Consider the following 15,000-nt stretch of genomic DNA (forward strand, 5'->3'; position numbering starts at 1 on the left):
AGTCAAAAGTTAAAATTAAGTATGAAACAGGAAAATTCATATGTCTTGTCAAAAACAAGAAGTGGGCTCTGTCTCCGGGCTTTGTACCTTTGTAATTTTTGCTCATGTATTTGTGTAAATACAATTTTTAAAAAAGTATTTCAATTGATTGCGTTGTTTACCTTACTTATTTTTGTTCTTTGATTGCTTACACACTATGAATGGCTTCTTCTGAAATGTTCTGCAACTGGCATAGGATTTAGTGGGGACAAAATCAATTGTGGCTTTGCACACATTTCTTACATCTAACTGTGTAACCCAAAGGAATTATTTTTATTTTAAGCCAGTCAATTAGAACCGTGAACTAGTAGCTGTAAGCGAACAAGTTATATTATTTCTTTCCTTCAAAGACATATTTGTTTTCTTCTTGAAGCTTGTGCACACATGCGCATTGGGCGTAAATGAAAGAAGGGAAAATTCCTTTTTGAGCTAAATAATTGCTTCAATATGATATTCTTGTATAAAAGAGAAGACTGAATCGCAAACGAATAGGCAAGGCGAAAACGAGAACAAGAATGTGCACACTTTCGGCTTGAATCACTTAGTACTTCAAGTGCCGTCTCTTGCGTAAATGTTACTCAGGCTTAATTAAAAACGCGCTATGCACGAGCAAAAAAACACGCGAGTCTTGCAAAGAGCTGCATTTTTAATAGCTCTGTGTGAATTGGAAAACGTCTGGACTAGGGATAAATGTGTGAATATTTCTTCTAGTTTCTTCTCATGTGGCCCTATGCTGTTACGTTTTGTAGGCTAAATTCAGTTCTCACCCTGTTTTCTGTCGCACCAATTCCTGCAAAAAAGATGATTTGTCCTGCTCCAAGAGAGGACACGAGGCTAACTCGGATCTGCGATAAAGGTGTTTTGATGTCTCTGAAAAAAATATCACATAAGAAAAAACAATAGCACTTGAATAAAGCAGCTTTTTTATTGAGCGCCAAAAATCACTTCACGATTTCTAAAAATGATTTTTATCAAGCTTTGTGATTGGCTAAAAATCGAACGCGGCATTTTATCCAATTAGATGCGCAGCATGAACAATAATTATTGTAACTTTCTCTCCGGTGTTTTCCCGCAAGTGCTTTGTATTTCAAAAGCCAAAAGGTCAAAGGGCAATGTTTAATTATTTTGTTTATTGCAATTTATGTCGTCGCGTTATATAAATGAATCATGAAAGAGTATTGCTTGCGAAGAGATGGAAACAATTCGACGCACTCGCCGAAATTGAGAGTTGAATTTGTCTTTGCGATGGATCGCAAACAAATAGAAATCAAAGATTTGGTGTAGCCCGCTCGGATCCAAAGAACCGTGAACACATTGACTTGTTTTTAACATTTCCCATTGTGCAGCATCCAATGAGAAGCGACTTGAAACTACAAACTAATTACCGTTACTGGTTGCAGTTTAATTTTCTCGCGCTAGGTTGGCTTTTTCATGAAAGATTTCAAAATATTTCTAGTGTTCACGGTTTTCGGATTTTCACGTTTACAAATATATTTCCAAATACAAGAAATTCCAGCAGATAGGAGACGACCAATTTAAAACTGATCTTTCAGGGCTTAGAGCTCTCGTTCCAACTTTTCATTAAAAGGATTGCTTGATTTGTCGAGTGAATAAATGACCAATCACAGAGTGGGTAAGATTCTAGCCAATCACACACGGATACAGAAATCCCTGCAAAATTGCGAGCCATCAGAACAAGCTTTTGGGAGCCGTTGTGCAGACGGACTATATCTAGATTTTGACCTGGGTTTCGACAAGAGAAAATGAGGGGACAGAGAGGGAGGCTGCCGATCCAGCCCTTGGGATATGTCATGTCCACGACAGTTATTTTTAGACGAGCGGAATTCTTCCGAGACGTCCGCATGCAGGCCAACCTCGGTCCGATGTTTGAAAGAAAATAAATATTCATCAGCCTTCCACGTGCCCCATCATTTTCTCTTTTCACTAAGAACCTGAGAGCGAGGCAAGACTTCATGGGGACGTATCGGAAGACAGACTTAAGGCTAGAACAAAGACTTCCGCTCGTCTAAAAATTAATAACTTTCGTGGACATAACATATCCCGGCCAACGCCCTGAGCCTCCCTCTCTGTCCCCTCATTTTCTCTTGGTTCGAGTTACATGTCCGGCTGCGCGCAGGCTAGAAGATAGTAGTAAATGCAGGCGATAAATTGAACCGGGACTTCCTCGGAAAACTCTTGGCTCATGTGTGAATCCGGCTTTTGTGATTGCACAAAGGAACGCAAGCGCACAAAATGGAGGAACAACTCAGATGGCTTTGAGCACTCATGTTTTTTTATTTGTCAAGCAATAGCCAGAACGTTACAGAGAATGTTACGATTATAGAGACAACACTTACGCAAAGAAAACATAGCAAATGATTGTCAGTGTAATTCCGATCAAAGACAGGACTAAGCCCACTCTTGTGATGACGATCAGTATATCTTCGTCCGTCTTTATGAAATAAAAGGTATTTAAAGAACTATTAAATTCAGCTTCATATTACAAGTAGTGAAAGTCGCAAAAAGACAAGAAAATCTACGTTATGCGTGTAAACTAGAACGAAAGTCTCACCTTGGGTTACATCACTTACGAATGCCGATTTATGACGTAAATTCAAGTCTACAATTCTTAAGCACTTCAGCATTCTTTCTTCATCACCTCGTTGCCACAATGTCTTCAACACTATTCCTCTCGTAACTTTTCGTTGAAGTAGCAACCTTAAAAACTACCTTGTTCTTGCCAAACTACACAATCCTATACATAAAAATTAACCTTGAGGTTCTTACCGATTTGACAATAACTGTTCTACATGCAACTAGACATTACTGACGAACAAACTACTAACACATTCCACTCCACAGTCGAAACAAGGCACATAACTTATTACATCAACTGCAATTCAAAAAACTTTATCTAAATTGTACAGTGCGGTCATCGCCATAAACAACGCATTGGAGAAACCGAACGAAAACTCAAAGACCATTTCAACGAACACCGCAGACCTGACGACAAACCTACCAAGGTGTTCAAGCCTACCACAGTTTCAGGACACTTCCTGACTAATAAATGATCCCACCGCCAAAGACATTTCACTTATTCCCCCCGAACCGCCATTTATTCCAATCGTGATATTGTACAAAAAGCAAGACAAGCATAGCTCATAAACACAGCTAACGCCCTCGGACCTTTAGGTCTTCGTAAGAAAGATGAAAAGTAATTCATCCTTTCCCTGCATATTTCTTACCATTATATCGTTTCAGTTTTTATCGTTCCTGTTATTATGATTATCGATCGTTTCATCGCTCTTTTTCCAACTATTCCGATTCGTCAGAGTAATCTGATTCTTTGAAAAAGTCATTTTGCAGACATTGTAGCAACGAGATTTAATATACGACTAATAGACGTAAATTCTTGGAAACAGGTGATATCGAGGAGCCGATTGGGGAAAAAAGAAAGCTAGGGGACCCTTGGTGTCACTCATAAAAATCGGGGGGAAAAGAATTACCTACATTTCTGGCTATATCTAAAATCTGTACGACATCACATGGCCCATTCATTCAACTGAATTGTTTTTCACAAAACAGGAATCAATGTCCAAGAGGTTCCAACTTGGATATAATCGTGTAGTGGTGTTTTCACGAAGAGAGTTTTTTTATTGATTATCTTGCAAAAAGCAGACCTTTTCAGCAAATCGTAAGGCTACCATAATTAATTATTAGCCTTGGGACCGAGAATGGTCAATTGCGCCATCCTAAACTCGTTTAGAACTGGTTTGAGAGAATCTTGGGTTGTGAAAAACCCAGAACAGTCAATTGAAAACGATGCTACAATTGTAGGTCACAACAACGGAGACAACTTCACAGACCCTTTTCGAACAGTGTAAAGGTTATTTGCGTCCCACGATGTTTGTAATTAGTACTATTAATGGAGGGGACCTGCCTTGTTCCCGAGACGTCTCCCTCACGATTGAAATTTGCGCGCAAGAGAGGACGGGAAGGCTGTCTTCTTTCTCCGTCCCTTGGCTCCTCGCGCTTCGCGCTCGTTACCAGCCACTCGCGCCTCCCCTTGTTGGCGAACAAAATGCAAAACAAAGCACCTGAGGAGGAGGCAGGATTTTGACTGGGAAACCCATTGACTCCTCAGGTGCCATAGGTCGCCCCCAATTGACGAGTAAAATCATCTGGTGTTAGACAGAGTAAAACCTGTTAAGTCTCACTCCCAGGGGTCAATGGGTTAAGGGAGGGGACATAGATGGAGTTTTTGACTAGGTTAACCCATTCATGCACTCTTCAAGCACCCTAAGATGCCACCAGTTGATGAGTAAAATCGTCTGGTGTTAGACAGAGTAAAATCTGTTAAGTCTCACTCCCAGGGATCAATGGGTTAAGGGAGGGGACATAGATGGAGTTTTTGACTAGGTTAATTCATTCATGCACTCGATCCTCAAGCACCCTAGGATACCACCAGTTGACGAGTAAAATCCGATTCGTCTGGTGTTAGACAAACTAAAATCGGGTGTCTGGAAAACCCGAATGGCGAATAGCGAATAGTCGCGAATAGCGAATAGCGAACAGCGAATAGTCGCGAATAGCGAATAGTACGAACAGTGCGAATAGTGGCGAATAGTGACGAATAGTCGCGAATAGTGACGAATAGTCTTCAATAGTCACCGCCTTATGCTGAACAATCTCGTAATCAAAGCAAATAATATGTTCACCTGTCGTCGAAAGAGAGTTTCGTGCATGCGTTTACAAACACTCTAAAGAAGAACAAACGTCAAAATGCAAAAATATAAATCACTTTCATTAATACATCAAGCTCATGATCATCTCCTCGCACAGTGGCGCCCGAACATAAATTTCATCATCCTCATCTGTGCTCTCCGATCCGATCCGGCGAGACACGTTCTGCAAAAAGGAATAAAATCAAAATGTGAGGCAAGTGGTTTGTGATTAAAGAGACAAACGAGCTACTCTGGTAACCGTTGCGTTAATTAATTATACAAATAAGCAACAGGATTTCAGTGCATTTATTACCTTTTCTTCTCAGGGCTCAAGCTGTCCTTCGCGACACATCTCTGCTTTTAATTTTTAGCGGGAAAATCCCATCCAACGTTGCTGCGCGGTTGACCAGGAAGTACTGGGTACCAAATTTTCGTCATTTCGTCACAACCCCCTCCCCCCCCCCCCTCCACCCTTATTTGCCACTATTTGTTACTATTCGTCACTATTCCTGACTATTCGTCACTATTCGCGACTATTCGCACTATTCGTACTATTCGTGACTATTCGCTGTTCGGTATTCGCGACTGTTCTCTATTCGCTATTCGGGTTTTCCAGACACCCACTAAAATCTGTCAAATCTCACTCCCAGAGACGTTGTCAACGGGTTAAAGGAGGGGACAAACATGGAGTTTTTGATTAGGTTAACCCATTCATGCACTCTTCAAGCACCCTAAGATGCCACCAGTTGATGAGTAAAATCGTCTGGTGTTAGACAGAGTAAAATCTCTTAAGTCTCACTCCCCGGGACGTTGTCAATGGGTTAAGGGAGGGGACATAGATGGAGTTTTTGACTAGGTTAACCCATTCATGCACTCTTCAAGCACCCTAAGATGCCACCAGTTGATGAGTAAAATCGTCTGGTGTTAGAGTAAAATCTGTTAAGTGTCACTCCCAGAAGTCAATGTGTTAAGGGGTGTGAGACGTATATATGGTTTACGGTCCTCACGCGAAAAGACTCGAAAGTCTAACCTTTTGTAGAGGTCACTATAAGGGCAGCACGTCTCCCTGAGGTAGTGCCAGTACTTTTTTAACTCTAATATTTATTCCCCAGAACGTGAAGCCGATTCCAATAAGCTTGCCGCCATATCGTCCTACCTTCGTTATCAGGCTGGCTTTATTTCCAGCCGTATTGTCGTCGAACTGGACGAGAACAGCAAAATGCGTCAAATGATTGCAGCTGCATTCTGTTACGGAGTCGTCCATGAAAGTCACGTGACAGCCTTGGTTTGACCAACTTGCAGGACTAAAATTGTAGGAATAGACCATATTCGTATTCTCATTATTGGACTGGAACTAGCATGCAATGGAGGCTAATGTGGGGGAATCTTTTCAAATGCCGATACTTTTTAATATATTCTCCCGCATGAGCCTCCATTGCAAGGTAGTTCCAGTCCAATACTAAGAATACGAATATGGTCTATTAAAAACCATCAGAATCCGGGATTGTGGGTGTTAGGGTTCTTATGTATCGGCGACTTCGACGCAGACGACGATATCGATCACCAGAAAATAGGATTTCTTGTTATTGGGGATAAATTTCGTCCGAATTGTTCTGCAATAAAATTTGCATCAATGTGGCTAAAGTGAAAAATTATCTTGGAATGCTCTCGTTATTAAGATAACCTGAAATTTGGCTGCTTCACGTCGCTGTTTTGACGATGACAACAATAAAAGGTACTAAAATGAAAAATGTGCGAGCTGGGAGAGGTCACTGTTTTCCTTAGTTCCAGTCTTCGTCGACTTTGGCGTTGCCTAAGGTCTCTAGCAATAAAGGTGGCTGCTTTCTGTTTTCGGAGAATAGATGTTCTAAATTAAGCAGTAGGCCGGAAAAAGCTGCATATTTTCTTTGATTTTTATTTATTTTTTTTCCTCTTTGTAAATTGTTTGCCTTCGAGTTTTCTTAAATTCGATCAGCTTACTGCGATATTGTATAGTTGATTTGGGCAAACCCTAATTACAAATTCATTGTTTCTTTCCTTAATTAATTAATAAACTTTTGATCCGCATAACATCTCAAGATTATGAATTCATCGTTCATTTATTCATATAGACTCACCCGATTTCAGAAAAGAAGTTCCAAAACACACATTCCCTGCGCCTTGTTGCGGGCTAAAAACAAGCCAAGGCGTAAGCCATATAATAGGCTGATTTAGCAACAGAACGGGAACGTCAGTGGCGACGTCGCGCGCAGCAAAACTACCAATGAGAATTTAGAATAGAGAAGAAAAGAGTGGAGTCTACTCTATTCTGAATTCTCATTGGTGTTTTTCTGCGCGCGCCGTCGCCACTGACGTTCCCGTTCTGTTGCTAAATCAGCCTAATGGTCGCAAAAAGGTTTTGTCTTTCCCAAAGCAACAAGGACCATTTCTGTCTTTCCTCGTTACTAAATCTAGTCCCGTCAAGAGCCACTATACTGACAAAACCAAAGTAATCATGTTGGCCAATTACAACAGGCGATGGCAATAAAATGAGCCAATCACAGAGCAAGACAAATAGATGCAGCTGGCACTGAGCGAAAGAAAACGTGTGCGATTCTGATTGGATGAAAGTATGTGTGAATAAAAACTAACCACTCGGGAATAGTTTGATGGCCTCACCGAGTTTGGTGTTATGGTGTGTTCACCTTGCTTTTAATTCTCTGTCACGGAAAACCAGGCTATCTAATATATGAGACATTGTTCATAAAAAAAGAAGAAACCAAGCTTGAGCATGCAATTGGACTCTATTCGCGCAAAACTATTTGTCTAATTTGAACATACTTATAATGCATACATGTTAAGTACAACATTAGATATTAACAATTCCTATCAACTCACACCGTATAAATTAGTCAGGTTAATTTTTTTTTTTTTGACACTTGAAAACGATGTCATGACAAAATCGAAACGTAGTGTAACACTTATGCCGCTAATTGTTATTCTTAAATAATAGTTTTTAGTGTGAATTCAAACAAAGTCGTTGTTGTTGTGAGTTATAGAAACAACCAAAGTACCTGAACATTTTTAAATCCCAAAGTGACATTTTCTTGTAGAGAAGCAGGCTGGGGACGCATGGTTACGGACATTATGATAGTGTTAAGGATCTTGCTGTAATATAATCAATAGAAGGTTATCACAACAATAACAATAATAGAGTGGTTTTCAATTGAGTGTCGAAAGTAATTAGCGAATTACTTTGGTTTATGATTACTTCACTCAGTGATTTGTTCAAAGTTCTCCCGCCACTTTCTCAACCAATCAGAAGTGAAACAAAAACCAATCGTGGCTTGCGCGTGCACATTTTCCCGCGCTTTGTGTCGGCTACGTGTAATTACTTCGAGTTTTGATTGGTTAACTGGATTGTCTCCGACCTCTTTGATTGGCCAAAGTAATTACTTTAATTTTGGTTTTACGACACTCAATTGAAAACTGCTCTAATCTAGGCACTCTCCCAAAAATACAATTAAGATAAAAATCAGACGCCTCAACGAGAGAGCGAAAGCCTAGACCTAGTTAATTGATGACTTAGGTCCATCGCTTAGTAGTAGAGCATCTAAACAACGTAATAGGTTCGACTGCCGTTCGGAGCGCTCGCCGACAACTCCCGAGTATGCCCGATCGAGTGACCATTGATAAGCACAAAGCGTAAAAAAGGTTAGTGTCTTTAGGTGTGGGCATCAACGGGAAATGCATTGATTGCTTTTGACACTACCTGGTCTACTCCTGGCCCCTGGCCGGTCATTGGTTCTTGCTTCGTCACGGGCGACATAACTCAACCATTTTTTGAAATTAATTATTCTCATTTCAATCAGTTAGGTAGGCCATTTCTCAGTGACTTCCCTCGAGGCTTTTCAGGAGTAATTGACAATACTATTTTGGGTTCTCTGAACGAACAAGGCCAGGCTACAATACAGGGGACTATGCCACCTATTTCTTTTCGTGTGTGGATTCATTAACTTCCCACCCAAACTACTGAAAGTGTCCAGAATGATGCACCTTATTATATGCACGCTCAATTTTACGCCCAAGTTTAAACATGCACATTTTGCTTCCATTTATAGCAACAAGGTATTAGTGTGAGGATTAGTGTTATTTTTGGTCAGGGTAAATGCAGCAGGTTTTCTTTACTTGAGGCACGGAGTGGCAAACCTTGTGAAGTTGTTTTTACTTGTGAGACGCTAGTGACGAGAAGAGCAAAAAAACTCTTATCAAAACGCTTATCAAAATCATCTAATTACGCGTATTTCTGGATATATCCGTTTTTGCAAGGGCTGTAAAGCTGTTATTACAAAGACACTTTTCCCCAATTAATTTAGCACCCCCGTGCATTGGTCCAGACAGGGCTCGAGCCCGCGACCCACATCTGGTCCCAGGCTCAATCAATTGCATGCGCTCACTTGATGCAGTTGGTTGGTTTACAGGACAAGGGTAAAGAGCAAAGACAAAAACGATTTTCATAAAACCTTTGAGAAAATCGCCAATGAAGAAATTATTCCACAATTTTGTATTCCAGCCACACACTTAAGACAAAAAGTTACTTATCACAAACCTGGTGTCGTTTGTCGGGTCTTCTTCGGTCGAAGATGTTGTAAACATCTCATGAAGATCTTTGTAAAGAACTCCAAGTAACACTGATCCTAGAGAACAGCAATCATAAGTCGGTGAAAAGATCATACAATTAAAAAACAAAAAACGAATTATTCTCTTTATATTAGATAAATCAATCTCAATAGATTAGCTTTCATGGCGATTGCTGTTAACAAAAGATCAAAGAAGCAGCAGTGCTTACGAACTTTATAAAACCCTTAGAATAATGTCAAAACAGCGCCTTCAAATTACATATTAATTTTTGTCAGAAGCACATCGCGTAACTTGCGACTCCTTTCCTTGGAACAAAGCTGGGATTTTAAGACACCAATTTTATGCCTAAATACGGACAAAAATAAGATCGATGCAGCACGCGAGGGAAAATGAACGAGCTAAGTTACATCCAAATAAGGAAATTTTTAAACTAAAAAAAAAAAAAAATTAAACCAGCTCTCAACCAGAGTTAAATGCTTCAAAGTCATGAGCTTTTGTTTTTATATTATAACCAAATCAATGCGCGCGTTCTTCTGATTGGTCAATCAGCTATGGTTTATTGTGCCAGTAAACTAATGGAAATTTCGTCTTCTGATTCTCGAAAAATTCGTAAATCACTCGCCTGCGGCTTGTGATTTACGATTCTTCTTGTGTTCTTTCAACATCCCGAGTGGTTTATCAGCCGATAAACCAAATAAAGGTAAAAAAAGGTAAAGTCTGCATACGAGCCAAGTGGCCCGTCAGGCCGGAGCTTATCCCGGTTTCCATGGCATGAATCGACTAGGAGTATTTCTACTCCCCCCTGGATGAGATGCCAGTCCATTGCAGGGTTACCCCCAGCATTTCGCTGATACCCATTTATACACCTGGGTAGAGAGACGCACCGTGGAAGTAAAGTGTCTTGCCCAAGAACACAACACAATGTTCCCGGCCAGGACCGGATCCCTGACCATTATTAGTTTCTGCGTACCGCGTAGCAAGCTACGCAGAACTTTATTCGAGTGGCAGGGTACGTGGGGCTTTCGTCGGTACCATTTACACAAACGTCGCAAATTTTTAAAATGATTTTCCTCAACTGTAAAGCTTTTCCGGCGTCGGAAAAACAAAACTTTCCTCCGCACAACTGACATTTATTCAAAACAGCACATGAGCTTGCGAAAACCAAACCTTCATTAAGTGCCCCGCGAAATAAGCCAATCGGAGCGTAGATTGCATTGCCGCAACCTTTTTTTTAGTAGCCAATGAAAAATGGTGTACTGTCGAACTTTACCAGATCTCACATTTCCAGTGACAGAGTGAGATCTGGGTACGAGATTATTGGCCTTGCTGACTCCACCGCCACAGTATACGGGATTCAATAGGAGTCCGTTATCTCTAGGCAATCAACGCAAATACCCATAAACCCGCTGATATGGTATCAATCATAACTCGATAATTCAAACCATTTTGAAAGTCCGTTGATGGCATCTTGATGTAATTTGTCTCCTTTGTTTCCTCAAGGTAAAAGTCGCTCTTGTTTTCCGATCCTGCTCGCTTGACTTGCAAATCTAGAGGAGGAAAGACGATCAGTGAATGTGGGTTTTAACTAAAAATGCAATGGGAAAAGGTCCTAAATTTAATTTCAGAATTTCTGCATAAAGGAAGGAGCAACGCTTCGCGGGCGAACGAAATTTGTAAAAGCACAGTAGATCATCCATTTATCACCGCTGACTGAGATAATACCACATCAGGTACTCTTTGATTGGACCCAACGCAAAACTCAGAAAATGATACTTTCGGCTTTCTCTTCTAGTATAACGATACCTAATTAAAAGCTTGGCAAGTTATTCGGGCCACGACAAGCACTAGTAGTAGACAAGAGCAAATAAAGAGAGACAGAGGAAGATTATAGCTGGCATTCACCAATTTCACAATTTAAAGGTAGTTCTCCAGAGAGGGAGGTCGGTTTGTGTTAAAACTCTTATCAACAGAACCCATCGGAGAGCGACGGCATTATGGAGCTAAATCACCCGTGTTTTTGAGACGCGGACGGCAACCGGAAGTGCCCTGTTTTCTTTTTTAACTTATCTTCACACAACTACATTTATATTACTAAGTATCTTTTCTCCATTAGAGATGATTATAATAAAAATCTGGGAGACACCACTGTCCTGACACGCGAAATCAATGTTCTCTTTTGGTTGCCGTCCGCGTCTCAAAAACGCGCGTGCTAAAGCTTCCTCCTACGCTTAAACACGCGCTCTTTTGAGAACCGGACGACAACCGGAAGTGATTGTTTCCTGTTTTAACTTGTCTTCACACAACCACAATTAGATTCCTAACTAACTTTGCTCCATTAGAGATGATTAGTATAAAAATCTGGGAGACACCATTGCCCTAGTACACGAAATGTTCTCTCCCGGCTGCCGTCCGCGTCTCAAAAACGCGCGTGCTTAAGCTCCCTATGCAAGGCGAAACACCACGTTAAACTTCCTGTGATCGAGCGCACCTACTTCCTGCGTGAACGTCTCCGGAAACATCTTGTTTTTTATCATCTAAAAATTTCTTATCCTACCCCAAGGACCTGTGCGTTGTCCTTTAAGCTTTCAAGCACGCAGTAAAGAAGCGCTTTTGGAGCTTTCATCAAAAGATTTTTAGGTACGCGAGCAAATCCCCATCTTTGGCTATATTCAACTAAAGGTTATTTGAAACATATTGTTATGAAATCTTCTTGATACTGTCTTATTTCAAGGACGACACGTCATTGGCAAGTTGATGCGAAAATGGACCGTGTGGTGATGGAAACAACCCTTAGCATAATTACTTTGGGGAACAAGGATTCGCTGAGTGTCCTACCTCACATATTCTCGCTACTATTAACTCCTCTCTAAAGGCCTACAGTACATGAAAATTCCCGGTAAAAGAGATGTAAGTTGAGGAAACTTGCGTTCCTAACTTAAACCCTAACGTGAGAGTATACTAACCAACTTTGTCGCTGGTCAAGTACACGGCAGCTGATGAATTTGACAGATGAAAGTCGGCAAATTGAAGTGCGAATTCCTCAAAAACGACGGTAGCCATTAATACGTTCTCCATCTTTTCTTGCAGTGTAACGGACCTATTTGATTCTTGAACGGTTGCCGATGCATTGTTGATGTAGTCGCCGAAAATTGCCATTGCTTCCTAAGAAATCAACCCATGAAACCATCGTTATAATTCAATAGGCCACTGAATTAATATCAAATGTTCAGCTTGATAGTGAGGCAGCGAGGACAAAAACAATAGAAACACGTTGGAATGAATGTGAATATTATTTACATATTAGTATAAATACACAGGTGATTATACAAAATCGCGCGCTCCCATTGGCTCGCCATCTCGGATTATCAACCGATAATCACCTCGACGGACAAAATGGCTGCCAGTCGACGTTTTTGCCACTGTAAGTGAAGATGATTTCGTGTTGAAATGTTTTTTTTTTTTCCCTTTTTTTGAAATAAACACCTGTGTATTTATACTAAAACAATTAGTCGCCTCAGGCTCAGCGATTATCGGTGAATATTCACCTCGACTTCGTCTCGGTGAATATTCACCGATAATCGCTTCGCCTTCGGCGAATAATTGTTAATTATTCACTTTCTTTTGTCTTTGTCCTCACTGCCTCACTATCAAGCTGAAATTTAATATAGCAAAAAAGGCCTTTTCAATGACATTACACTTATTCTACTCGAAGTCAGTCATTCCACTCCTGACAGTGAACGCAAAGCAAGAGCAGCATAGCTCATAAACACAGCTTACACCCTTGAATCATTTGGTCTTTATAAGAAGGATGAAATGTTAAAGGACCCGAAAGAGTGAAGATGTAATGACATTAACCATACCCCAGCCTAGACTGAGAGTACTTTGATGATGACGGTGACAATGATGACGAAGTATTAAAACATTGCAAGAAGCAAAGGTGGAAACAGCGACACATGCCTTATCGTTATCGTCATCTGGCCGTGCCTCCTGGTTTGCAGGATACAAAAAGCAAAGTGAACACACCAACCCCGGTGGGTCCCCGGTTCCCCGGTGTGGCTAACACCTCACGCCTGCGCTCAGCCATGGACATGCTGATGAGGCCTAACAAGGCCGAAACAGCAGCACCATGGCTGCCAACTAACCGGGTGAAATGGTTGTGCGCATGTTCAATTTGTTGGCCACACAGGGCTGTTGATATTATGGTGTGCATGTTCACCTTGCTTTTTTTCTTAAAGACGAAGCAGATTCATATGGTATTATTTTCCCACCACTTGGAAGCCGATCTAAGTGGGTTGACTTCTATGTGCCTCGAGATTTTTGATCCTTCTAGAGGCCGTGCAGCGAACTCACAATGGCAAACACAATACCATTCCACCGTGTTAAAACGAAGGGCTGAAATGGGAGGATGCAAATGTAATGCTAAGTTTTTCAATGAAAGAAATGCAGTAAATTACCTTTAAAGAATTGTTGCTTCGGACGTCCAGTGCACTTATCTAAAACGAAAAAGATGTAAGGAAAAAGAAAATTTAAATCAAGTTTCGTGGACGAGTAAGGAGGGTCAACTTAGTTTTATGTTATCCCTGAGCGAAAACTTTGGAACATGCATTATATCGGTTGGGGCCGTGTGGAACTGGGAAGCTGGAGGGTCATGGGATCTTTTGCCTTCCAATCTCGTTCACAGGACTGACCTTTCCCCCTCCACCTCAAGCGGAAACTTACTGGAACAAGGTTGCTTTCCCGGACGTAGCTCCATTAGGGATGAGTTTCTTGATTTCAAGCACGTGCACGTCTTCTAGAGTCGTGGTTTCCCCCGTTTATTCCTCGTATACAACTTAATTAACTGATTTTATATCTGGTATCCAGCGCAAAATCGTAGGTTTCAAAATTAAGCAAAATGCATCATAAAAGCGACTTGTCTATCGAGAGCCGCTATTGTAAACTGCAATAACTTTTTTAGCAATTCACATCATTCACGGCTAACTTTGAGTCAATCACATTGCAAATTTAAAGCACGAGGCCGGCGCCAAGAGCGGAAAGCGCATATTGTTTTTTCTTGCCGTTGATTGGTTGAGAATGTGGCACAACACTTTTTAGTCGATGCAAGCCAAAGCGATAACAGAATTGAAAACTTGAATGACTGTCATAGTGATATTTTCGATATGTGTTTTATACTAGCTATGTCGAGCCTTTCCATACCCCTTGCTCAGGAGTCTGATAACCATGCATATTTTCACTGGTTGATGTAGGACGCAACTCTGTTGTGTGAAGACTCAAGCTGGGTTCCATTGCGTCTGCTATTTGTAGCCTTCGAAAGATTGTGCTCACAAAAGTAGCATAAAATATGCTTCTAGCAGTGCTCGTATATGTCTTAAATTATGCCAATTTCTATCCTAGTTATGCTCAGTTTAGCAAATGATGAAGTAATTATGCTTCTACATTTTGTTTTATATTTTGAAAAATACCTCAATAACTATGCAACAAACGAGTAAATGGCAACTAAATTTACCCTATTTAGAACTAGAAACTTTCCTAAAGTACAAATAAGCGAGCTAGTAGTTTTGCGCATGCGCTTAGTCTCATGGAAAGTGTCCTGGGTCAATTCCTGTGGAACCCAGGT

General features: G+C 40.8%; 1 protein-coding gene across 2 annotated transcripts in view; it reads right to left on the bottom strand.

Moving 5' to 3' along the window:
• The window catches only part of LOC138004267 (adhesion G protein-coupled receptor L4-like), a 40,065-nt gene that overhangs the window by 15,488 nt on the left and 9,577 nt on the right, over positions 1 to 15,000 (bottom strand). For both annotated transcript variants that reach the window (XM_068850742.1, XM_068850743.1), the window contains exons 5-13: positions 13,838 to 13,876; positions 12,347 to 12,545; positions 10,826 to 10,930; positions 9,352 to 9,439; positions 7,817 to 7,910; positions 6,881 to 6,933; positions 5,920 to 6,067; positions 2,397 to 2,491; positions 807 to 909 (exon numbers count right to left, since the gene is read on the bottom strand). In XM_068850742.1, coding sequence (XP_068706843.1) covers positions 807 to 909; positions 2,397 to 2,491; positions 5,920 to 6,067; positions 6,881 to 6,933; positions 7,817 to 7,910; positions 9,352 to 9,439; positions 10,826 to 10,930; positions 12,347 to 12,545; positions 13,838 to 13,876 — 924 coding nt within the window. The remainder of the gene's footprint in view (positions 1 to 806; positions 910 to 2,396; positions 2,492 to 5,919; positions 6,068 to 6,880; positions 6,934 to 7,816; positions 7,911 to 9,351; positions 9,440 to 10,825; positions 10,931 to 12,346; positions 12,546 to 13,837; positions 13,877 to 15,000) is intronic.

This window comes from Montipora foliosa, chromosome 5 (assembly GCF_036669935.1).
Source record: "Montipora foliosa isolate CH-2021 chromosome 5, ASM3666993v2, whole genome shotgun sequence".
Classification (NCBI taxonomy): domain Eukaryota; kingdom Metazoa; phylum Cnidaria; class Anthozoa; order Scleractinia; family Acroporidae; genus Montipora; species Montipora foliosa.